Consider the following 24711-nt stretch of genomic DNA (forward strand, 5'->3'; position numbering starts at 1 on the left):
TTTTCAAGATATGAGGTGTCAGTTGGCAGATTTTTTTGTTCAACTCAGCTCAGCGCGATGAACTTAATTCAATAATTGAATTGAATCATCAAATAATCTGTTGATAGTAAATTTTGTAGAGTAAATTTTACTCCAAACAGAGTTTATTTGGTGCCACTCTAAACAGAAAAATTTACACTTGGAAAAGAGTTAAATATTTAGAGTGAATTTTACTCAAAGTATTTTTATTGTGTACGAGAGAATTTGCTGATCACATAAAAAAAACTACTGAAGATTTTTCAGTCAGTAAATTTTGAAAAGAGATATTTTCACAATTTTTTTACTGGTTTATTTTTTTTTTTTAATTAAAAAGTTACGCAATGGTTGAGGAATGAACTCACGACCTTCAGCTTGAGAGTCTGCCACTCTATCACCTGAGCTATGCCACTCCTACTGTTTGCTTATATCCAAAAGGAGACCATAATAATAATAATAATATTTTTTTTTTTTATTTGAACTCTCTACCAAGTGTAAATTTCATTCTGTTTGGAGTGGGACTAAATAGACTCTGATTAGAGTAAAATTTACTCTATGGAATTTACTCTATGGAATTATTTTGTTAATAATTTGGCTAAAAATGTTTTCATTTCCATCCCTATATTTACGTCTATTCATTTTTTTATTTATTTTTTTATTTATTTATTCTTAGGTGGGAGGCTGGAACCAGCGATAATTTCGTCAATGACAAATTTTCATCATAATTCATCATAAATAAAACAAAAAAAATGTTCCGATGAAAATTAAACGGAAACTAAAATAGTAGCCATTCATTGAGAATATAACGTTAACTAAAACTGACTGACAATTTCGTCAATGACTAAAACGAAAATGAAAACAACACAGTGACGAAAATTCACACAATCCAATCAGAGGGAAGGAAACGCGGGTTGGAGAAAAGAACCAGTCAGAAACAGTTCAGTGTTCACTGCAATTCATGGTGCAGCTGTAAGATTAATATCAATTAAAAGCAATTATGCACTTTATATTATTGTCAGTTCAACATGTTTCATTGAAACAATTAATTAAGACACTAATGTGTCTTGCATGTTAAACTACAGTTACAAATTGGTGCGTTGGTCCATAATTTTCTGCATAAAAGTTGAAAAGTATGCTGAAGGAAAATATGGACTAAACAGTCAATTTAGTCGACTAAATTATGACTAAAACTTCAAAAGTCAAAAGACTAACTAAAACTAAACTTTTAAAAAATTGTCAAAATTAACACTGACTGGAACAGATTAACAGCATTTCCATTCATTTTAATAGGGAAGGACGATTTGTTTTCAAAGATGAGCGAGGTTACAGAGTAAATTAAAAATCGTATCTCAAGGGAGCAAACTACAAGTTGGACCAGAGGCCTAAAAACAAAAACAAGAGCTATTCCTCAGTGGCAGCAGGGAAATAATTTGGTCACGGCTGTGGGAGGTTGATGAGAGCGGGAGGCGCGCGGGGGAGCGAAGCTTTGAAGGAGGTTCGAGGTTTGACCGTCTCGCTGCCGCGCAAACATGCTTGACACTTCATTCCTTTCCAGTTAATGCGGAGCCGAGTGCAGGATGTTAACCCACCGCCTGCCTTTTGATGGGCCGCACCCGCTGCTCGCACCACTTCCTGCTTTTGCAGCTGTCCGTGGCAGAAGACGACAACGTGGTCGAAAGGAAAAAAAAGAAAAAAAAAGAAAAAAAGAAAAGAGATGCTGACCAAAATGCTGGCCTATCAATCTCAAGAGCCTTCAAGTGGCAAATGAGCAAATCAACTTTTGACCCTGGACAACAAAATTACGGTCGAACCAGTTTTCAAAGTGCACTTGTTTATTTAGTGCAGTTTTTCCCAACTTCTATTAAGCCACTATATTTTACATTAGAAGAATCTGATGGCATGACATATATATATACACACACACACACACATATATATATATATATATATATATATATATATATATATATATATATATATATATATATATATATATATATATATATATATATATATTTAAAAAAAGGAAACAAAAAATGTCATCGCTAATCAATCTGGCGGCAGGTGCAGGTGCTTGTGTTATTGCTTTACCTAATGCTAAATGCTATCATGTTGACAGTTCAACAGTGCTAAACAAACCAATGCACTCACCATTATCCAACTTTTATTTGCTTGGTCGTGTCAGCTATTGGGAGGTGGCTGTGTCGTTTACCTTGCGCCGTTCCCGCATTGTTACGTTGGAAATTTGCCACGAGAAAAGCTCCGCTTGCGTTGGGTCTGACAGGCGACGGCAACATTGGGCTAGTGGGACTACATTTCCCACAATTCTTAGACACGAAAACAGGAAGTAGTTTTGGTATGACGAACACATGCCAGTTAGCGATTTAAGAGTTAGATTCATTTTTTATTGGTTTATCGTATGAATCGCCGTGACAACTATGTGACTGACATTTTAAAAAATAAAAAAAAAATACAGGACGCTAAGGTCAAACTGTTCGGAACTGTCTCGGTCAACCTAACCATGTGATTTCCAGGTGTGCTTAATATTCTGGCCGGTAACCGCGTATCATCATGCGCCGTGTCTACCTTAGCAGGCTTCTACATCATGAAGCAATGTGACAAGCCCGCTGTCCCAGCCAGAGTAGCTGTCACCATGATTTGAAAATTTGGCCGTCACATGCCAGACTGAGGCCTAAACCACATTTCCTCTATGAGCGACACGACACCCTGGCACCCGCGAACATTTCATAACGTTGCCGGGGAGACGGAGGTCACATGAGAGGAACCGACCCTCGCGTCGGGGCGACATTCCCGAGGATTAGAGTCACGATGCTGCGTAAATGTGAGACGCCGCCCTTGGCAAAAGACAAATACAGTTAAACTTAATGGGGCCAGGATGCGGACGGAGCCTTGTCGGAAAAGTCGGGGCGAGACGCGTCTTTTGTGCGCGTGCGTGGGCGCGCTGCGAAATGCGTGTGTTGGTGAGCATGGAGTTAATGCGGGCAGGGCTGTGGCAGTCCTCCTGCCCCTCAGCCAGATTAATCATGCAGGAGAGACACAGCAGGGCCCCCGTTCGTTCCGCCTCGGGGTGAAGCTGTGCCCGCATGCTCTCCGTATCACATGGCCCTTGCCCCCAGGGGCGGGTATGCAGGGGGGGTTATTGACGGTGTGCTGGAACGCCACAGCACGCAGCGAGGCCTTTATTTCTTTTCACCACGCTTGCTTTCTTTCATCCCTCGCTTTTTTCTCCTCCATTCACCCATCTGTGAGCGTGAAGAAAAAAAAAACACAAACAGACGTTCGTCTCCCCTGCAAGGAGACAACAACAGCGTCCTTTTCGTTTCAGTTTTTTTTTTTTTTTTTTTTTTTTTTTTTTTTTTTTTTTATCTCCCTTGGAGGGCCCTGACGACAGCAACGGCCCGGCTCGGTGTGCGATGAAGAGGGCTAGTGTGTCGGGGTGGCGGGGAGGGACCGGCCACAGATATCTCCTGGAAACGAGTCCACGACGTCGCCGCACGTCACAGAACAGCCGCGGCCATTGTTTGGCTTTTCGAGGGGGGCGACAGACGCGCCGGCTCGGTTACTTGAGCACTTTTCCAATAGCGCTGGCGTGACTGTGGAGGAACATGACGTGTGCTGCGTACTTTTACTCTATTGGTTGGGGTGTCATTCTCAATTCGGGATGGATATTTGGCTACTTTTTTGAAATGGGGAAAATTAAGCTTCAATTCATCAATTTTTACTTTTAAGTTTAAATTATTTGTGCATGAGTGGTTAGCCCATACGCCTCACAGTCAAAAAGTTCTGGGTTTGAATCTTGACTTTGCTATGTAGTTGTACGCCAACTTCCACCAAAAACATGCAAGTTAGGTTCATATAAGATTTAAATTGTCTTTAGATAACAAACTAGTTATTCTAAATTTGACACATCAAAGAAGTGCCAAAACCTGCCAAATCTAAATGATAAAAAAGAAAATTGCTAAGTAATTAAAATGAAGCTACAAATAATAAATACATTTGAGCGTTATATCACAACAGGTCATTTCCGGGCCATTCCACGCTGCAACAACGAGGCGCTCTAAAGAGACCACACCAATGTGAAACCCTTTTCCACAGGCTGGCTGTCATGTTTGATTTTTTAATTTCTGTACTGTATCTCATTCTTTCACCATTACTCAGGGTGACGTGCGCACTCACAGCCAACAACGAGGCACTCTAATGCGGTTATATTGGTGGACTATATGAACAGGAGGTGCATTTACACAGTGAGGGCATAACTTTACTAGCTAACTGGTAGGATGATTAGCACACATTTGTAAAAGCATAGCTAGATTGCTTGCCAGTCAATCATAAGGTTCTCACATTTACACCTGCAGATAATTGTGAGTCTTCAGCAAACCTAGAAAACATGTTTTTGGAATGTGGGAGGAATCCAAAGCACCTGGAGAAAACCCACGCATGTATGGGGAGAATATGCAAACACAACACTGGAAGTCCTGAACCTCTCCATTGTGAGAATGCAGATGTGCTAAACCACCACCGAATTCAGAATAATGAAGGAAAAATCTTCTTTTTTTTTTTTTTTTTTAAATGTTTTTCAAATAAGAATGGATGCAGATAGTTTGCGTTTTAAATACATCTATTTATTGCCTCTTTGATTCAACCACCCAAGCTCAACATCCAATGTGCCTCATCATTATTCACACTGTAAAAAAAGACCATTACATATCACTGTCCCTGTTCAGAAAAAAAAAGCGTAAAAAAAAAATTTGTACAAATGTTAATATGAGACGTAACAGTGAGCAGAGTTGGATGATTTGGCAATGACCATCAAACCTGCCAGGGTTTGATCCAATAGGAAGGTTGGGAACTTTTGGCACCGTCATTGGTCCTCGCACTGAGGCAGGGAGTCATGTGACACGTCGTTATAACTCCCATTGAGGCGACTCCATTAAAGCAAGGATCCCTCTGTACCTTATTCCACCGTCATTGAATAAAAAGAATACCACACATGAACTAATGCAAAATGTATCACAACAAAACGTGACTGTCGCATCAGACAGTAATTAGAGCACACGTTCAAGCATTTCCATTTTTGTGCTTTGGTAGTGAATGTAACGAGTGTCCTCATTGGTCGAGTTGCCCTTCCACATGGTCCCATAACGAACGTCCAGTGCGGCTTCTCTCGAGATTCTTCGGGTCAGCATCGGGATTACCTGACAGTAGAAGTGGTGGCAACGCACAAGTGACTCGGCTTGACCGGCAGAGGAGGCTTGAGGCCTCCACGCGGGGGGGCTTTCGGGGGGGCAGGACCGTTGTCGACGCTGAAGGTTTTCATCAACTGCGCCACTCGGCTTCCCGATGAGACCGCTTTCATTGAGGACGCCCTGCTAGGCGCTTCCGGTGTAGCGAGACCTGAAAAATACAGGGATATTTTGTTTCAGAAAGGCCCTTCAGAAGAAGAAGAGGCAGAGAAGGGCCCCAACTAAGCTTCAGTGTTTTCCGCAGAGGATATGGAAAATGTCTGTGAATATTGTAAGTCACGTTTGTATATGATGCTGAAAGTTGTTTGAAGGTTAATAAGTAACTGTAACTGCTATGCTAACTTATGTTAGCATTAGGCTAGCAAACTTTTGAAATATAGCTTGGATGGACATTTTGGTGTATAAATATAAAATGTTTAATTCTCTTTTACTTTTAGGGTACATTTTAGTAATTTGCCATATTTCCATTCTTCTTTTTGTGGTTTTTCATTCTTTTAATTAAATTGTATTCTGGTATTTTAAACCTAGTACCATTACCAAATTACTATATTAACAATAATATAGTCCATCTTGACTATAATATAATAATATATCTTATTAATGTATCTTATCTTATTAATATAATGTAATATCTTGACTGCTTAATGTCATTTACTTTGTGTTGATTATTATGACTCTTATTATGATTATTATTATTGTTTTATTTTTATTTTATTTTATGATCGGGGCAGATACCACAAGTTTTACTTCCTTTTGTCCCCTTTCATTTCTTTTTAAAAATAATTAAATAAAAATAAAAATTTGGAATTTGGAAAAAAAATACTTTGAATCATAAAATCCAAACTTTGTATATTGTTTAAATGAAATCATTGCGCAAGAATTGTGATGAGCGGACTTTTTCCACAAGGTGATGATGTCATGGCTTGCAGGAGTCCAATCAGATTGCTTGATGGCACCTAGTCAAATATCCTTATGCTTATCGTCAAAAACAAAATTACACTACTCATGTTTATTAATATAAAAGACTTCAGCCATTTACAGTTAAAAATCAAGTGTAGAAAAATAATTAGTACCTTGCGAGAGTTTGAGTAGTACGACAACTTTTGGTTTGAACGTAGCGAGATGCTAACGTTATTTTCCCACACTTTCTGCAACCCAGAACACCTCTGGGAGTATGATGGTGCCAAAAAAAGGTGAAAATAACGTTAAAAAATATGTTTTAGGAAAATCAGATGAAAATACAAACGATTGTTATGAAAGCTAGAATTCTCTCAGCAAGTCTCTATATCATTTCCTCTTTCCAAATACTGCGCGCATGCATCTTTCTTCACTCCACTCTTTTTTTGTTTAGTTTTTTCCTTTCCACCTCCCTTTATCCCAATCTGGCTGAGGAGAGGTCATCCTCCATGGAAGTGCAGCGGGGACACAGCTGGCCGTAGTTTGCGTACGTGTGCGCGTGAGTGCTCGCTGAGGTAGTGTGTTTGCGAGAGGGTGTAATTGAGGGAGGAATGGAGGGAACAGGCGCAAGAGAGGGGAGGAGGGAGGCATTGGAGAGCAGACAGACGCTGCTCAGACACCAGAAGGCTTGAGGAGCCACATATTTTTAGCGTCATCCCCGGGGGACGCGTATATGTGAGAGAGTGCGAGAGAGAGTGAGCGTGTGCGTGCTACGGGTGCACGAGCAGCCTCCACCCACAAAACAGAGCGACAAGCATGCGTCTCCGTCGGTAAGGGATTTGAAGAGACACATTCTCACGCCACACAACAACAACGCCGCCGAGCCGAGCTTCACAGCCCCCCCCTGCTCACCAATTCACTCAGGCGTACCAAAAAATCTCCACGCACAAGCACGCCAAAACCACGCAGGCCTTTTCTTTACAAAAAAACAACACGTGAAAGTAGGTTACCGTTTATTGTTGTTTACGCTTCACCTTGGGTGCTTTGCAAAAGCCTTACTCTGACCTCTGACCCCACCCCACCCCCCAGTTCCTGTGTTAACGTCCTCTCGCCGCGCCGCGTGGGCCTGCCCCTGATTGTCTCGGTGTGTTGTGCAGTCACCACGGAAACCTTGGGCAGGCTCCAGCAATTGAGGCTGACACACATTCAGGCACGCAGCGAGCGCACAAGGCGGACGCACACGCGGATATGCACGCACACACATACACTCACACTGAGTGGCGGTCAGAGTGTGTTTTCTGTGCTCGGAGCCTTGGTGCAGGTCTGAGTGGAATACTTAATAAACACCGAGGCAGACAGCAAGGGGAAGTTTGTGTTTATTTTTTAGCGTCAAGTAAGGTGACAAAATAATAAAAACACACTCGGTCTGCACTATTCTGACTTAAAGGGAAAGTCAAGCAAAAAATTGTGCAAAAGTGTAAACACAATATTCTGATTAATATTGCAGTTGTTGAATATTCATTAAAAAGCAAAATCCACTCATTTTTATCCATCCCAGGGGGAGGTCATTTTGCCACTTCCTGTTGACTGAAAATGACATCACAGTTGTTCAGGGCTCAGGTAACGAGTACTAACAACCAATCATGGCTTAGCTTTCACATGACCAAACTCATTAACAGGTGAGCCATAATGTTAGTTACCTGAGCCTGAGTGAAAAACTGTGATGTCATTTTCAGTCAACAGGAAGTGACAAAATGGCCACCGCTTGAGATGGAAGCCGTGATTGGTCGTTATCTGAGCCCTGACCAACTGTGACGTCATTTTCAGTGAACAGGAAGTGGCAAAATGGAAACCGTGATTGGTCGCTACCTGAGCCCTGACCAATTGTGACGTCATTTTTCAGTCAACAGGAAGTGGCAAAATGGCCACCGCTTGTGATGGAAGCCGTGATTGGTCGTTATCTGAGCCCTGATCAACTGTGATGTCATTTTCAGTGAACAGGAAGTGGCAAAATGGAAGCCGTGATTGGTTGCTACCTGAGCCCTGACCAATTTTTTTATTTTTTCTCTTTTTTTTTTTTGAGCCCTGACCAATTGTGATGTCATTTTCAGTGAACAGGAAGTGGAAAAATGGCCGCCGCTTGAGATGGAAGCCATGATCGGTCGTTACCTGAACAACTGTGATGTCATTTTCAGTAATCAGAAAGTGGCAAAATGGTCGCCCTTGAGATGGAGCCGTGATTGGTCGTTACCTGAGCTTGAGTGAACAACTGTGATGTCATTTTCAGTCGACAGGAAGTGGCAAAATGGCCGCCACTTGAGATGGAAGCCGTGATTGGTCATTACCTGAGCCCTGACCAACTGTGATGTCATTTTCGGTGAACAGGAAGTAGCTAAATGGCTGCCCTTTGCGATGGGAGCCGTGATTATTTGTCACCTGAGCCGTGAGAAAGTGTGATGTCATTTTCAGTCGACAGGAAGTGGCAAGTGGAAGTTCCTGTTGACTTTATAGATAAATAAAAACAGGTGGAATTTGCTTCTTCATTCATATTCCACAAACACACTATTAATCAGAATGCGGAGTTTAGACTAGTTGGGGCGCAGAGAACATATTGTAAAGATTTTTTTGGACTTGACTTCCTCTTTTAACAATTAAAAACAGCTTACATATAAATAAACAACCGCTAAATGGACCAAAATAGCAGTCAAACCACCCTAGATGGATGAATAAATCCCCAATTTAGATCTCTCGCTCCTTTGTGCGTTGGGGACAGGGGGGGGGGGGGGGGGGGGTGAGGGTGGACGTGCTGGAGGCATTGGGCGACAGCGCCACTGACCAGACTGGCGCTGAAATTAAAGACCAATCTATCTCTTTAAAGACCCCTCGTCAAGAGAGCGAGCGGGAGCGAGCGAGCGAGAGAGGAAGGAGGTGCGAGGTGGGGGAGGCAGAAGTGGGGCAGAGGGCAGAATTCCCGAGCAGAACGTCTGTGGACAGAAGGGCAGGGTGTGTGTGCCTATGCGTGTGCGCGCATGTGTGTACGCCACTGGGGCCCCTGTCACTTATCAGCACGGGGCTGAGCGTCGCCCAGGGCTAGAGTCGGGAAGCGGCGCAGGAATGTGCGTCCTTCCCTCTGAAGGTGAGGAGAGAAGAGAGGAAAGCCGACCCCGCTGATAGAGAGAGGAGGGGGTTATAAACACCAACGCGCACACACGTACAATACACAAACACTAGCTGATACAGATGCGCCCCATTTTCAAAACACATTTTAAGCAAACACATGGCAGATTGTTGAATGTAAATAAAATGTTACGGGAAACTGTCACACAAATAATAATAACTATTAATAACCAATCATTTCAGAATGAGGCTGTTCACAGATAAAGATGACTGTCTGGTGAAGTCAGCTCAGTGCGCCACCAACGTGTTTTGTCTTGTGGCATCCATCAGATGATGTTCCAGGAATTAGGAGCCTTTTTAAAAACGAGTTTTGTGCACATTTTAGTTCCCGTCCTTAAATGCTTTCAGTTAAAAAAAGGGGAAGATTGTGAAATGTGTCACTAATGAGATTTATAACAGATCAACAGGTTATTGATTAGTTCCATTCTCTCTCTTTTTGTTATTGTTGTTGTTGTAGCTTGCATCTCGAGTTTATTTTTGGCTAGCCACACAGTGGATCTACCCCAATTTAGGCATTTGGAATATAGCAGTCAATTGTATAACCAATATCCAGCAATCGCTACATGAATCTCAAATCTCCCGCAGACACAAACTCAGCACTAACAACGCCCTAGTTTCATAAATGACACTGCTAATGACAGGTAAACAATTACAGGTTGCATCAGCGACAGCTACAACGCGTCCATAACAAGGACTAATTAAAGCAGGAGCCCAAAACAATCAAAGCACGAGGACAGCCAAGAACTTTAGAATAATTAATACTACCTGCAGTGTCTTCCAAAGGAATATCGAGCCTTATTAAAACTTGCTCAGTACTTGAATTGGGAACTTCGACAGTTATGATATTATAGTATTTGTATCAGTTTCCGCTTTGCAGCAATCAGCATTATAATATGGCTAAGTTTCATCATTATTCACAAATCTGTTTAAAACAGTGGGGAAAAGAGCTTGTTGCACCATGGTCCTGGTTGATCTCGTATACTCTGCTGCTCGTTTTTTTTTTTTTTTTAGTAACTAGCATTGCTTTAAGCAACCTCTTCAGGTCAGAGGCTGCATCAAAGCCTCTATATGTGCTCTAGCATAAAAAAAAAAACATAAAAACAAATGCTTACATTGACTTTCAAAGAGAGAGAAAAGAACATTTAAAGGGATACTTGACTCATTGAACAATTTTCAGCAATGAAAAGTTAATATCTTGTCCAGAATGAATTTGATAACTTCATTTTTTTTTTCATGTACAATTAATACCATTAAAAAGTAATTTTTCTACTTGCTGTCGACTGATAATGACATCACCTGTGCTGAGGAAGCAGGCCAATCATGGCTCACCTGTTTTCTGGGTTTGGTCAGTAAACTGAGCCATGATTGGTCGTTATCGACTTCCTCAGCACAGGTGATGTCATCATCAGTCGACAACAAGTAGAAAATTACTTTTTAAAGGTACTCGTACATGAAAAATAAGTTATCACATTAATTATAGACAAAATATTAACTTTTTACTGCTGAAAATGGCTCAATTAGTAAAGTATGACTTTGAGATTTTAGGTCGCAAATCTAAATGAAAACGCATTTAGATTTTTGTATTTTTACATACTTTTTGAAGATCATTCATGCTAAAATTTGACACAATATTAATATTTACAATCACATAGTGTCATAGAGTTTATTCCGTCCCTGTGTTTTTGTTCATTTGTCCCAGGCATCTTTTGACACTCACGTGACAGGTCACACTTCCTGCTCCGGGGAAACAGGAGCGGTTGTCACGACCCGCATGCAAACACAAACAGCTGAGGCATTCAGCGTTGTCGGCCACATCTTCCCTTTGCAACGAGCTTCCTGCTATTGTCAAGGACAGACACTCGCTCAGTATTCCCTGTCCGGAGTGGAGACATTTATCCGGCTCTGCGTCGGACGCGTGTCTACCTTCAACCTGCAGCTGCTCTTCGACACTTTTGTTTTTCAGTGAGCGTCTCGAAATGGGGGCCAAACACTTTTTTTTTTTTTCTTAAATAAGCATTCTTCTTCTTGTATCAGGAGTTGTCTTTAGTTCCGGCAATATGTATTAACTGATTTTATTTTTGTAAATATCACATTTCCAGGAATTGTTATTCTGTGTCGCGGCTGATTTTTTGCGAAGCCAAGCCGCTGTGAATAACACAGACGTCTCTGTCTGTGCCTTTGAGCTATTCCAATGCGTCTGCTGTCCAGATAACTTTTTGGAAAAAATGACATGAATGTGATGCAGGATGAACATTCTTCCAGCAGAGGGATGCAATGGAAACTGAGGCTCCCTCTCCAAGTGGACTTTTTACCTACAGTAACAGCGTTTACCACTGGAGGGTGCTAATTTCAAACTGACGAGCAGAATTGCTTTGGAATTTTCTGAAAGAGCCAACCAAGGGCAGAAATAGACGATCCGACATTCACATATACTTCTACTTTTTTTCACACTATTTAATGCTATTTATTTTATGTATTTTTCTTATTTATTGTGGTAATAGGAGCCAAGCAAGGATGTCATCACTTGTCACATGGATGTAATCCCGTTTGACAGCCACAAGGGGGCATACATGCATGAGATCTCAGGATTGCTATTATGTGCTGCAATGCATTCATTAAAACGCTACCAAAGTCCTCAATTCACTTTCTTTGTTTTTTTTTTCCTTTCTTTTTTTTTCCAGATTGCCACCATCTCTCAGCATTTACACAACAAATCCCACCGGAAGTACAGTTTCTTGTCGTAAATCTAAATGTACACCACCATGACAGCACAGACCAAAAAATGTGTGCTAGAAAATATCACAAATCACAAAGTCGGGTTGGCTTTCCCCCCTCTAGGCAGGCCTGGTTTGACTTTGCCACTCCATAAAGATTCCGGGAGGCTGAGGTACTATTTGGCCGGCACATTACTTGAGAAAAAAAAAAAAAGAGGAAATAAATCCTTCTCCAGCTGCATTATGGCGAACCTTTGCGCAGGCCGCTCCCGCTCAACACTTCCAGTCTGAGCCATGTTGTTGCTTCAGTGGAGATGCAGTGACGTCATGTATGTGAGCTCACTTTTCGCTTTTGGGGCTTTTGCCTCTGTGAGATGTCTAATTAGAAATGGAATAAAACTCCACTGTGGCAGACAAATGGAAAATGTGTCTTGGCTATCATTATATCACAATTATATCAATGCTAACTAACTGATTAAAATCCTGGATCATCTTTTGTGTTTGCATGATGGAAAAAATGACATAACACTATATGCATTGGATATTTGAATGCAGACAACAGGCATATATTCTTTATCCTCTGCGAATATTTCTGTCACAAACAGTAGTTGTGAAACTCTTCTTTGTTTGTGTCAGCATGACTGTGTTATACTGCTCCCTGGTGGCTAAGTCCCACAATTAATCATGTTGCACAACCTGTTTATTTTCATTCTATTTAATTAATTTACTACTCTCTGCTGATATAAAGTACACCATTTTAAATCTTTTGAATAAGGGTAGATCATTTGAAATACAATTGGACTCTGACCCACCCGATATTATGATTAAGCATCTAATGGTTCACTCACCTCTGCCTTGTCGCAACTCCTCAATCTTCTCATGGTCCCGTGGCTGCAAGTCCACTTTGGAAACCACAGTCGTCGGCGATGGCGCCAGGCTGGCCTGTCTCAGATTTGCGAGCTCGGGTCTTGCGTTGACGGGTCCCGGCGCCACGCTCGCGGCGGCCGGCCTCACAACGATAGCGTTGGTCCTCTTGGGAACCCTGGACTGGGAAAAGGGCTTCTCCTCGCTCATGCTGACTGGTTTCTCTTCCTGCAGAGGGAACAATACACAAAAAAAAATAGGTGGAGGATGACAAGTGTTGACGGCTAATTCATGTGCAGTTGAATCACTGACACGACCATGACTCATCAAATTGCCCGCCTCAACAGTAATGAGAGCACACGGTAAGGACACAAACAGAGCGATGACCACTGATTAACGCTTTAATTATGTGTAGGAAGGAAATTATGAGGCGACTTGGAAATCAGGCCGGAGCGCTAATCTTTTGCGCCGATCTTGCGCCAGTTTAATCAACAATTTTGCCTCCTCGCCTCTTAATCGGACAAACATGCGGAAGGCACTTTTCACATAGGAAATAATCATTCTGGAGTGGAAACTAGTGTTGTTCCGATACCGTTTTTTGGCCCCCGATACCGATTCCGATACCCAGCTTTCAGTATCGGCCGATACCGATACCATACCGATACCTAAGGTTTTTTTTTTTTTCCCTTAACATGAAAAAGCTGTCCTGCCATTGGTTCAGAGCATTCAAGGGCCAATAGGATATCTTAGATCAGTGAATGTCATGCACGAGCAAGACACAAGATGCTGCATCCAAAATTCTATATTAGCGTTGGAATTAATGGTATCGGCATGTTACTTGTGAGTACTCACTGATACCGATACCACCGTTTTAATGCAGTATCGGCACCTCTGCCGATACCAGTATCGGTATCGGAACAACACTAGTGGAAACTCCACTTGGATGCAATAAAAGATTGTACAAGTTGAAAAGTGATCAAGACTTGCGCAAAAGGCTTCAGAAATATAATAATAATAATTTCACTTAAGATGTCAGAAACTCTCATAAGATTTGAGCTTTGTGACCATCTAAGTCAGAGGCGCTAAACCTACGCAATGCTCGAAATAAGCAATTTTGGATCACATTTTGCTAGTCTAAATACATTGAATAGCAAATTAGATGGTCGACACAAGCTAAGTGCTACATATGCCGCACCAGCTAGCTAGCAACGAGCTTCAGCTGGCTACTAGTGTGGCTACTAGTGTTGCAGAGTCAGTCATCATCACCACCATGGCGCCAAATAAGCCAAGGATCTTTCTCATGAAGGGATAACAAGTGACGACGGAGAAGCTACGCTAACTGCTAAGCTAGCCGAAGATTAACTTGTGAGTGCCAAACTGCGAATAAGTGAGAGTTCACTATCTATTGCAGTTGCTGCTATTGGGAAATACTTTTAAGAGGTCAACCAGTATTCTGGAATGAGAGAGCAAAGAACAAAAATGAAGGTTATATTTGATGTTTTCCCAATTCTGTCAGCTAAAGTGCCCATACTAAATGCAACTGCATGGGTTGAGGAACAAATGAGGGAGTTTGCTTCTGTGGTTTAAAAAATAAATAAAAAAAATCGTGAGAACAGAGAATTGGACTCGCCCAAAAAAAACCTCTGGGGACGTTACCGCAATCCCATCCATCTGCGAGTGACGCGTCCCTCTAATTCCCCGATCAAGTTCATCAACCATCTGTTCTTGGGCGGCCCAAATTTCCCGCCTCGCCTCTTCTCCTTCAGCTTCTTCTGCCTGATCTATTTTTGTGTGTCACCTGCACACTTTTGCGTGCAACATTAAAAAGTGAGGCGGAGTGAAAGTCATGCTCCCCAGGCTTGGGGGTGCAATTGAGTTCAGCTGTTCCAAATGCAGAACGATATGAAGGGCTTTTGTTAGCGCTCGGTGCACGAAGAGAGGAATGCTGGGAGAAAGGTGATATGCAAAGAGGCGGCCAGTGAACGAACCACTGGCTTAACCACAGTTTCCTGTTACTCACAATGAATTAGAAATGATCTGATAAAACCCTATTAAAGCCTTTTTAAAATCAAGTCCCAGCATAGATAACAAATAATCATAAACTATTACGTCTTAACAGCATTTATCACTTGAAGTACCTTGTGTGCAGTTGCAGCCGGCGGCGCTGATGAATGCTCACTCACTGACACCTGTGGGTGCAACAAAGACATTACACATGGGCTGTCCATGACGCAATCCAAGCACCGGACTCACAATGACTTCAAGGCAATACGCCAACTCACCGCCAGGGGGTGTAAAGTGCTCGCCTCTTCACATTTGGCCTGGTGGCGAGACACAAAACAGTTCAACTCATTTGAGTGTGTTCAGCATTTGGAAGGAGAAATTTTAAGAATGGGTTGAAGCTAAAATGACATTTTGGTGACAAAATTATATACAAAAATGCATATAACTGTGTAGCATAACAAAAAGATTTTGCGTTTTGAGGAAGAAACATTTAAGCCTTCGGCTTCCATTATTTCAGTACCAAATTGCTATATATTATCTAATAACATGACAAAACCAAGTACTTGAAATAAAATGCATCATACTCACCAGAGATGCTTATTATTTATAGACAAAATCCATCCTCTTTTGCTAGCTGTGTTGGGTAGTTAGCTAGTTGTTGCTGCTCTGGGAGTGGCAAATAAGTTGAAATAAACCAGCCGGTTACAGTCATGGCTGAACTAACCTCACAATGTCCGCTTTTTCTTGACAAGTTCTCCTTGAAAATGAACTTTTATTAAATGTCACCTGCGTGTAATTATGAATCTCATTGTTTCCATGGAAAATGGCAGACGTCACTCTTTCAAAGAGTTATGAAAACAGCTCTTCCAACATTGTGTGGATGCGTGGTCGATGCCAGCACATTTCAATTTTGACACAAAGAAGCTGAAATCTGATTGAAATAAAATAAAAATAGCCCACAAACAACACATGCCATGAAATGTAGATAATAAACTATGGGAAATAAATGAAGTTTACTAAGTTGTAAATGTACCGGTAGTTCACAAAAACACAAAAAACTTGTTTGTTTAGGTATGTTGAAACGAGCACCCACCCCAAAAAGTACACTCTAAAATATATCACAGGGCTGTGTGCTTATTTTAACCTAAAAGACTGCCTTTTAAGTCAGTAGGGGTGTCTCCTACTCATAGCCAGGCTAAATTGCTGCCCCACAAGAGCCAATCTATACTTTGCGCATTATGTCACAGAGATGAAAATGGCATGAGGGAGGTTTCGCAATGGGGGTGTTGTGTTGAAAAGAGGCGGAAATGCGTATCTGATGGCAACAGATGTGATTTTTTCTTTTTTTTGTGTGTGTGTTTTGAATGGTGAAAACAGAACATGATTTCAGGGCATGAGCACCAAAACATATTTTTTTTTCCATACCTTTTGCTTCTCTAATAGCCAATATATATATATTTTTTTTTTTACATACCTTCAAATTCAAGGATATTCCAGGTTGTGTCGGAGAACAGAGTTTTTCTCTCTCAGCCGTCATGTCTGCATTTATTCTGCTCTTTAAAATGGTTTGGTTGCTGTAACAGATACATTTGACAACTGATGATTTTGCCAAGAGTGAAATGTACAAAATACAAATGACATCTCGACATTTTAAATAAGAACATTACACTGTGTCGTTCTTTGGAGAGGGGACCCTCTTTTCTGCCAATCCTGAGCAGATGAATTTGGAACTCAACTCGTCCATTTCCCCGATCACAATGACGGCCACGTCCCCATCGCGACCCAGCAGCCAGCTGACATTCTTGCTGTTGGCTGTGAAGAAACGACACAACATTTGAGCAAACAGGCAGCCCGACCCCTCGCACAAAATAGCAAAGTTTGGGGCAACATTCCAGGAAAATGCATTAGTTTAGGTAAATGATCTAATGTGAGCCAATACAGCTTTAGCCAAATTGGTGGTGGTGGTTTGTATCAGAATAGAACTGTCATGCATCATGCAGAGAGATGTTTCTAATATTAGCGAGGCGTTATTATGTAAGCAAATGCTGTGTTTTGTACATTCAGTACATATCTTGTATTGCATCTCGTTAAAAAGTGGAGGCGTGCCTAAGGTTATGTCATGATTTTGTTGAGAGGCTAGGCTGCACTCTACATCTTTCATGTTAGGGCTGCTCGATTATGGAAAAAATAAAAATCACGATTATTTTGGCAATAGTTGAAATCACGATCATTCAAAGGATTATTTATTTTTTGGTACAAAAAAAAATGTTTAAGTATTTAAAAAATATTAAGACCAATTTAAAAAAAATAGAAACAATTACGTAAGTTCCTTTTGGACCAAACGAAATTTACAATATTTATTTATTTATGTTGTTGGCAAAAACTGAAGTTGCAGTGCAGCTTGTGCAATAGGACGTTAATTTATTTTTTGCTGAAAAACAAGAAAATGTTTAAACATAAAAACAAAAAATAAGACATTTTTTGAAACACTAATTATGAAAGTTCCTTATGAATGAAACAAAATGTATTAAATCAGTTATTTTAAAATGTAAAAAAGGTGCAAATGTATACATTTAAACAACAACTCAAAAATTATTCTGAATAATCCTTTTTTTTTTTTTTTCTACGATTATGCTGATTTTGTAATTGTGGAATGTAACAATTAACTTGTAATTGAATTTCGATTAATTGCACATCCCTATTTCAAGTACTTCCATCCTAGCATACATTACACTTTTTAGCATGACTGAATGTAACTTAAAGACTATGGTACCTTATTATGCATTACAATTACTATGACTATCATCATTATGTACATGTACTTATAGATCACCTCTCTGCTGTATCGTTTTTTTTTCTTTCTTCCATTTACAGATTTTTACAGTACTGTTCCAGTAACGACCTCGCGAGGAAAGAAGCAACACGGTTTGACGAGGTCTGAATGTGATTAAAGTGTGCGGGAGTATTGATTTATTATAATCGTCACAAAGGAATTAAAACATCACACATTCCCCAAAAGTGTCTCCCACTCATTTCATTTCCAAACTTGAACCGAGATTAAAAAATAAATAAATTAAAAAGCTGCACTTCCTTTTGGCTGTTAACCAACTGTGTAGCTTGCTGACGTAAGCGCCCCTCGTGAGCGCTGAAGTCGCTGACGCAGGTATGACAGCGTAAGTGTTGGTTGGCTTCAAAATAGTCCATCATGGTGAACTTGTTTTGCCAGCCTGCCCTGTGGAACACATTCCACCTGGCCATACCGGGAGCACTACGAAAACACGGTAGTCGGAACAAAGCTTGACAAACAAGACACATACTAGACTGACAGCTGCAAACAGACGCCTTTGTCAGGTGCGAGGCATAAACTGCATGGGAAATTCGAGCCTTGCTGTAAATGACGACTGCAAAGTGTAGCACCATTAATTTAATTAATTTATTTGGAATAAGTTGTCTTAATAAAAATAACCTAAAATGCATTTTTGATACACAAATAAGTCATAACAAGTGATACTAACCCAGCAACAGCTATTGATTTGAGCCAATTTTCGTGCTAAAAAAATAAAATAAAAATCTACTTATTAAGGAAGCATCTGCATGCAGCTTTTAAGACAGTCATGATTAGACCCTTTCTTAAAAGACCCAAGTAGTTTTAGACCAGCCACATATCCTCTTTTATCTCCAAAATTCTTGAAAACCACCACAACAACAAAAACACAGATTAACGATCAGTCCTTTATTTATTTTTTTCCAGGGAAAATTACTCAGTTGAGACGGTTGTCACAATAGTCGTTAATAATCACTGACTAGCTACCTCTCAATAGTATTACTACTTGACATCAGTAAAGCCTTTTAATATTGTCAATCATATTGGACTAGGGCTGGGTGATTTTGCCAAAAAATAAAATCTCAGATTTTGTAACAAAAAAAAAAAAATTCCCCAAATTAAAATAAATAAATAAATGAATAAATGAATAAATGAATAAATGTCTTATTTATTTTTCCTATTTTTTTTAAATAAACCCAAAAAAGTTTGACTTGTAATAATAATCATCATCATCGTCGTCATATAGCGCTTTTTTATTTGAATGCACCTCACTGAACTTTTACAAAAGAACCATCATCCAAAGTGACTCAAAAAAAAACAACAACAAAAAAACTATAGAAATTGTATTTGATTAAACTGCATATTACAAAAAATGACTAGAACTAGGACGGCAATGTTTAGTGTTAAAAGCTTGCAGTAAGTACAAAATACTGCAACAAGACTAGAACTAGAAAATTATTACCCTTGTCCTAGCCAACTTAAACTGGGTCCTAGTCCAGGTTTTGCTACGTACTCAAAACCTTTTCCATGACTTGGCCACTTCCTATCTTGCTGACTTTGCGGTACCTTATGTTCCATGCAAGCCTTGTACTCACAACATGCTGATCTTTTTCAGTGGCTCCAAGTTAAAACAAAGTCATCAGATTCTGGAACATTCTCTAGTCGGACTCCAGTACTCCAGAATGTCATACCCACGGAAACCGTAGAGTTGCTATAATAGTGTAGAAATGCTTAGATCTTGATTTAAGACTTATTCCTACACTCTAGAATTTCACATCTGGGCTTTCAACGTGGACGAATAAACTTGTCCTGCAATCCACGTAATCCTGAATTCTGTCTGTTTTGAAACGTGTTCTTGCCATTTCGCTGTTATGTAGGGCAGCTGAGCCCCTTGAAGCAAGTTGCCAAGTGACTCTGTGATTGTTCACCATGCTAAGCAAAGCAACAAGTGGCAAAGCAAAGTGTAACATGACAAGAAAAGCATGCCAGCTAGTTAATTTTGCAGTGGTGAAGTTAATAATCATGCACATGGCTGTATTGTCTGTGTGGTTAAGTAAATTACTGTTGAAAGAGAAATTGAAAGTTAAAAAAAAAAAAAAAGTGGATCAGCTAGTAAGACCAAGTAGAATAGTGCTGGTGTAGTTGAGTAAATAAATATATAATAATAAATAAAAAGTGGGTATACAATATGCAAAGACATTTCAAGTTGGCTTACTTTTAATCAAATTTGCTTTCATGTATGATCAGTTGCCATTAGCCTTAAAATATCACATTCCTGAAGATGTCTCCTGGCACACAGATAAAAGGAGCAAATTGCTTTGTTGTTGGTGTTGAATTTAGCATCTCATTCAGGGTCCACGGAAGGCGAAATGTCTTCTACTTGTCTTGATTTGACCGTCAGCAAGTTTAAAAGCATGATATCCACCTCCGCTGCGCAAAAGCAACGATTCAAATTTACTGTGTAAGCAGCAAAGTTGTGACTTCACTCGGTTAGCGTAGCATGAGCTCTTTGCTCGCTAGCTTTGACTTTCGGTTTCAGGGGAGTAATTAATACAATTTGAGTTCACATTTAACAGTGTACAGCACAGCTTCAGTTAATTTGGTAGTTAACACGCTTACATAAAAACTACACAAACTTCACAAAGCTTTGTGGATGGTTAGTTTAGCATCAAAAATTAAATTTAGCAATTTACACTATACGATTGCACATGGGCCAATGTCATCCCACGTGAACCAGGAAGTAGCCTGCTAACATAACAGAATGTCAAACACACGCAAATACAGTGTTCGTCTCATTTTTGTCACTTTAGTTGACAGTTTGTCCTTGGCAGAAGTCTGTGAGTTTAATGGAGGCCATTTTGGTTGTTTTTTCTTTTTTTAATGTGCTTGTGGATCATGTAGCTAACATACAAAAGGCGAACATGGCACAGTCTCACTGTTCACAAGTCCCATGACCAGAATAGCCTCAAGGCAGCACGAGACTCCAGCTTCCCTATGTGCATATAAATGAAGCTGAGCTCCCCCGCAAGTCCGACCAGAATTCGCTCTTTTGTGTTTCAAACACATACTTTTCCTGTCTACTTCCTGTTTTGTCCCCTGCTAATTGTTTCAAGGATTGGCTCACTTCCTGCTTTACCCACAGAGATGAACCAGCTACCATTTTCACAATTAGCAGTAGAGTAGGACTTCATGATATCAGCCCGGAGTCTTCAACCAGCCGGCTGAGAGCAACATTGCTCATTAAAGAGAGACAGAAAGCGCTTCTTCCTCCTTCTTCCTCACTGCAGCGAGGCTGATAAATAGGAAGTGCTTTGTTATTAGCCCCAAAGAGACATCTCACATTACTGTATCAGTCACAGTTCATGCACCCGTTTAACATTTGGTCCAAATGCATCACGGGTCCGAAGCTCTATTACATTTTCTTCTTTTGGCATGACCAAGTGTCACTCCACCAACACGTTTTCCCCCAGCAGAAAGAAAATGCAGACAGGTGAGATTCTGCAGTGAGTCGAACCAGTTTGAGAGCAAGTCATTGAGCCTGCTTCCTCCAACATCATGTTTGCATATAGCAAACAATTATGGATGACTTCATCCATGATGCTTGTGGGGATTTTTGTGTTCTTTTTTTCCATCACATATGATTTCTCAATGTGTCGCTGCCTTCAACATTACTACAGTGGAAAAAAAAAAAAGATGTGTCACATTGTATTTAGTGGTTAAAGTCGCTTGCCCTAAACACAATCCACAGTGACTCACTCACTTCAAAAACAACACTTTCATGCTTTTGTAACCGGAGCTATACAACAACCAGAACATTAACCTGCAAATCCCAATGAGAAGTAATGTTAGAGGTATATCAAAAATTATGTATTTTCCAAGATATTACATTAGCCAGTCAGTGAGTAAAAATATAATGATAATGAATAAAAGTATTACAATCTGAAAAAGTACAACTTTGATCATTAAACAGAATAAAATTCATATAAAAGGAACAGACGATGGTATCAAACAAAGAAAAAAGACAAATTTTGTTTTCTTTAACTATTTGGATAAGTTGCTTACTGTTGGGGTGCAGCAATTAACCGGTTTTACTATTAACCGTGGTTAATCTTACCGCATCCCTTCAACAACACCGGTTATTTCCGCTCACAACAGCTCTTCTCGTTTCCGCATGGTCCATTTAGCGTGCGCGCAACAACACAGTGATCAGCTTTGAAAGCGCGGGTATTGTTGCGTACCCGACGGCAGGGTTCCGAGGCAGCCTGGACCAGCTGGAGTGTATGTGGGGAAAGGGGAGGCCGAACTGAGGTGGCGGCGGCGGCGGCGGCGGCGAGCGAGGCGCAACGGTCGGACTTCTTGGCCCGAGTTGCCGCCACTGGGAACCAGTCTATAAGAATAACCATGAAACCACGTTTTGTTTTGTTTTTCTCAGACTATAATCGTACACCAAAATCTGATACCGTTGCACCCCTAACTTACTGGTGTTAAGGTTTGGATCAAAGTTGTGTATTTGTATGAGCATTACGAGTATGATGATTGAAACAAAATAAGTCAACTACTTTGCTGAATATTTTGGATCCCAACTTACATTTTCACTTGATTTATCATTGCTGCTGTTTGCCAAGTTCTTTAGTCCACTTTTGAATTATTATTTAGGATTGAGTGGTGATTTTCTGCATTTCTCATTTATAGATGACATCGCACAATAGAACTAATAAAACCTGTTTCAAGCCATGTTTCTAAGCAAGGTAGCCAGTACTGTCTTTCAAGCTGCAGTCCCTCCTTTCTTTTTGTTTTGAAGAGTAGACAAGATCATAGAGAGTGGAAAAAAAGAAGTGTAGTGTTTGGTAACCTTGGGTAATGGATGAAATATTTTGAGCAGATACGGAGTGATAAAAGTATCTTTTACAGTGTGTCATTATGTTGATTTCAATGTAAATGCAGTAGTCGACATCAAGCTTTTTGGGTACCATATTACTGCAAATGGAAACAATAGTGTCAAAAAGTGGTGCAACATGGATTACAATGTTGAAAAAATTGGGCTAAAAAAAAGCTCCAGTACGTACCGTACCCCTAACCAATTTAAAGTATAAACTACTAGTGTAAACAGGGCTTTCAAGCGAATGAGTCAAGTTTCCTACATGGCTATGCCTGAAACAGCTCACACACACATTTAATACGGAGCAGCTGGAGTTTGTCGAGCTCAAGTAAGTTTGTCAGAGAAGAAACTTTAAACTGGCCAAATGCATTCAGGATCAACACTGTGCCGGAGTTGGCAAACAGCTGTTGAGATGAGAGCCAACACGAGCTCAACGCATGAAACGTATCGTGGCCAACACATGCATTGCGTCTCCGTTCGTTGGTTGATTGAAAACAACTTTGCAAACACTGTCGAGAGAACTATTTGGATTGTAAACAAGAAGTGGGACAGATGGTGCTTTGAGCTTTTGGTGAACGCTGGTTTTGCTTTTAAACCAGTGACTACCAAACCAAACACTTTTGGTTTTAAAATGCTTACAAAAAGTGGATCAGCAGCATTTTCTGCAAAAGTTCAATGAAAATGTCAACAAATAAATAGTTCCCGGACGTTATTGACTTTAGTTTTCCAAAAATTTCAATAGAACTGGTTTGTTCATCAAAAGCAATAAGTGCAGGGAATTGCGAGCATTTTAGCTCGGAGTCAAAACAACGCGGTTTGAAATTAATCAGGCAGTCGCTGATGCCAATATGCGACAAAATGCAGAATATCACCACGACCAGTTTGAGGTCACGGTTGAGTTTGTGTTACCTTTTTTTGGCTTTATCCTCTCGCCTTCTCGCGCCAGTTTCTCCTCGCGCTCTGTCCAGCGCCGCACCTGCTCCTGGCGCATCTTCAGGAACAGCGTCTTTTTCTGGTCTTCGTTGAGAGCTTCCAGCACATCGGGGTCGATGTACATGTCCTTTAGGATCTGTTGCAGCATTGTGGCGGGAGCTTTGGCGGCTTCAACAGCGGGTCAGCGTGGGGTCCCACCTGGTTGAGGAGGTGCAGGGAGGTAGTTTCTCCTTCCAGAGGTGGATAGTAGTTCTTTTATATGTTCATGCTCTCAAAACATGTTCAAGTGCAAAAATCCGGAAGGAAGCTCCTCTGGATGAACTTCAAACAACAAAGGCGATCATCCTCACTCACTCATTTGAAGGCGGCAGCATTAACTCGCTCTTATTTGCTGATAGTTTCTCCCACACGCTGAGACGTCAATTTCCTGTCATCATGGGAGCATCTGTACAAGGAAGGAAAGAGAGAGACAAGACTTCTTGATGTCTAATTCCTGTCCGTTACTCAAGTTTAAATCCAAACTGACAGACTCAGCCCAGAATGGGAGGAGACTCTTAAGGAATGGAACTGTTACTGTCATCATCTTTTAAAAAAAAAAAAAAAAAAAAACAGCCAACTCTTCCTTTTCCCCATTCACTAAAGCAGCCTCCATTTGCACGAGCAGCAACTTCTTCTGATCAAGGTTTGGCTTTAAAAAAAAAGAAAGAAAAAAAAAAGTGAAAAGATCATGTCAGTTACTCTTTGCAAGGACACTGAATGGGCTCATTCCACCCCCTTAAATCACATCAGGGAGACAAACAATGGCTACCACGCAGGCAACAACACTCTTTTGGCAAAGAAAGCCACTCTCAAGACAGAAAACCCGTGGAGCCCAGAAGGTGTGAGTAAACCAGTTTAATGTGCACACATGGAAGCCCCCCCCAAAAAAGGAGAAGAAAGACAAACGAAAAGAGGAGCTAAAATGGAGTTTGTTGAGGTACTCACAGTAGGATGTAGGCAGCTGCTCCAAAACAAGAGTATGCTAAGTAAGCTGAGAGTCAAGAGACCCTCCTTGTCTTTGTGTGTATGACTGGGCTCATGACATCACAGCATTCCATGATGGCCCGCCCTCCCTCCCTTCCTCCTTGGCACCGCCTCTCT

The 24711-nt window shown here is 40.8% G+C and overlaps 1 protein-coding gene across 2 annotated transcripts; it reads right to left on the reverse strand.

The window, feature by feature from the left end:
- Window positions 1-4636: 4636 nt before the first annotated feature.
- Window positions 4637-24711, reverse strand: LOC144006385 (uncharacterized). Of its 2 annotated transcripts, none has more exons than XM_077505199.1 (9): window positions 24556-24711; window positions 23926-24016; window positions 23548-23769; window positions 16603-16747; window positions 16410-16509; window positions 15214-15252; window positions 15070-15120; window positions 12916-13159; window positions 4637-5430 (listed from the first exon to the last, which is right to left on the reverse strand). In XM_077505199.1, the coding sequence occupies exons 3-9, from the start codon at window positions 23717-23719 to the stop codon at window positions 5228-5230; spliced, it is 954 nt and encodes a 317-aa protein (XP_077361325.1). In that variant the 5' UTR covers window positions 23720-23769; window positions 23926-24016; window positions 24556-24711; the 3' UTR covers window positions 4637-5227. The 2 variants fall into 2 exon arrangements, with proteins under 2 accessions (XP_077361325.1, XP_077361326.1); XM_077505200.1 differs by having other exon boundaries at window positions 23548-23801.

Source organism: Festucalex cinctus, chromosome 18, assembly GCF_051991245.1.
Source record: "Festucalex cinctus isolate MCC-2025b chromosome 18, RoL_Fcin_1.0, whole genome shotgun sequence".
NCBI lineage: Eukaryota > Metazoa > Chordata > Actinopteri > Syngnathiformes > Syngnathidae > Festucalex > Festucalex cinctus.

Coding starts and splice junctions, on each gene's coding strand:
- LOC144006385 (XM_077505199.1), bottom strand. CDS start 23,719: ATGCTGCAACAGATCCTAAAGGACATGTACATCGACCCCGATGTGCTG. Junction 16,510..16,602: donor TCTCCAAAGAACGACACAGT/GTAATGTTCTTA, acceptor TATCTGTTACAG/CAACCAAACCATTTTAAAGA. Junction 15,121..15,213: donor GCACTTTACACCCCCTGGCG/GTGAGTTGGCGT, acceptor TTGCACCCACAG/GTGTCAGTGAGTGAGCATTC.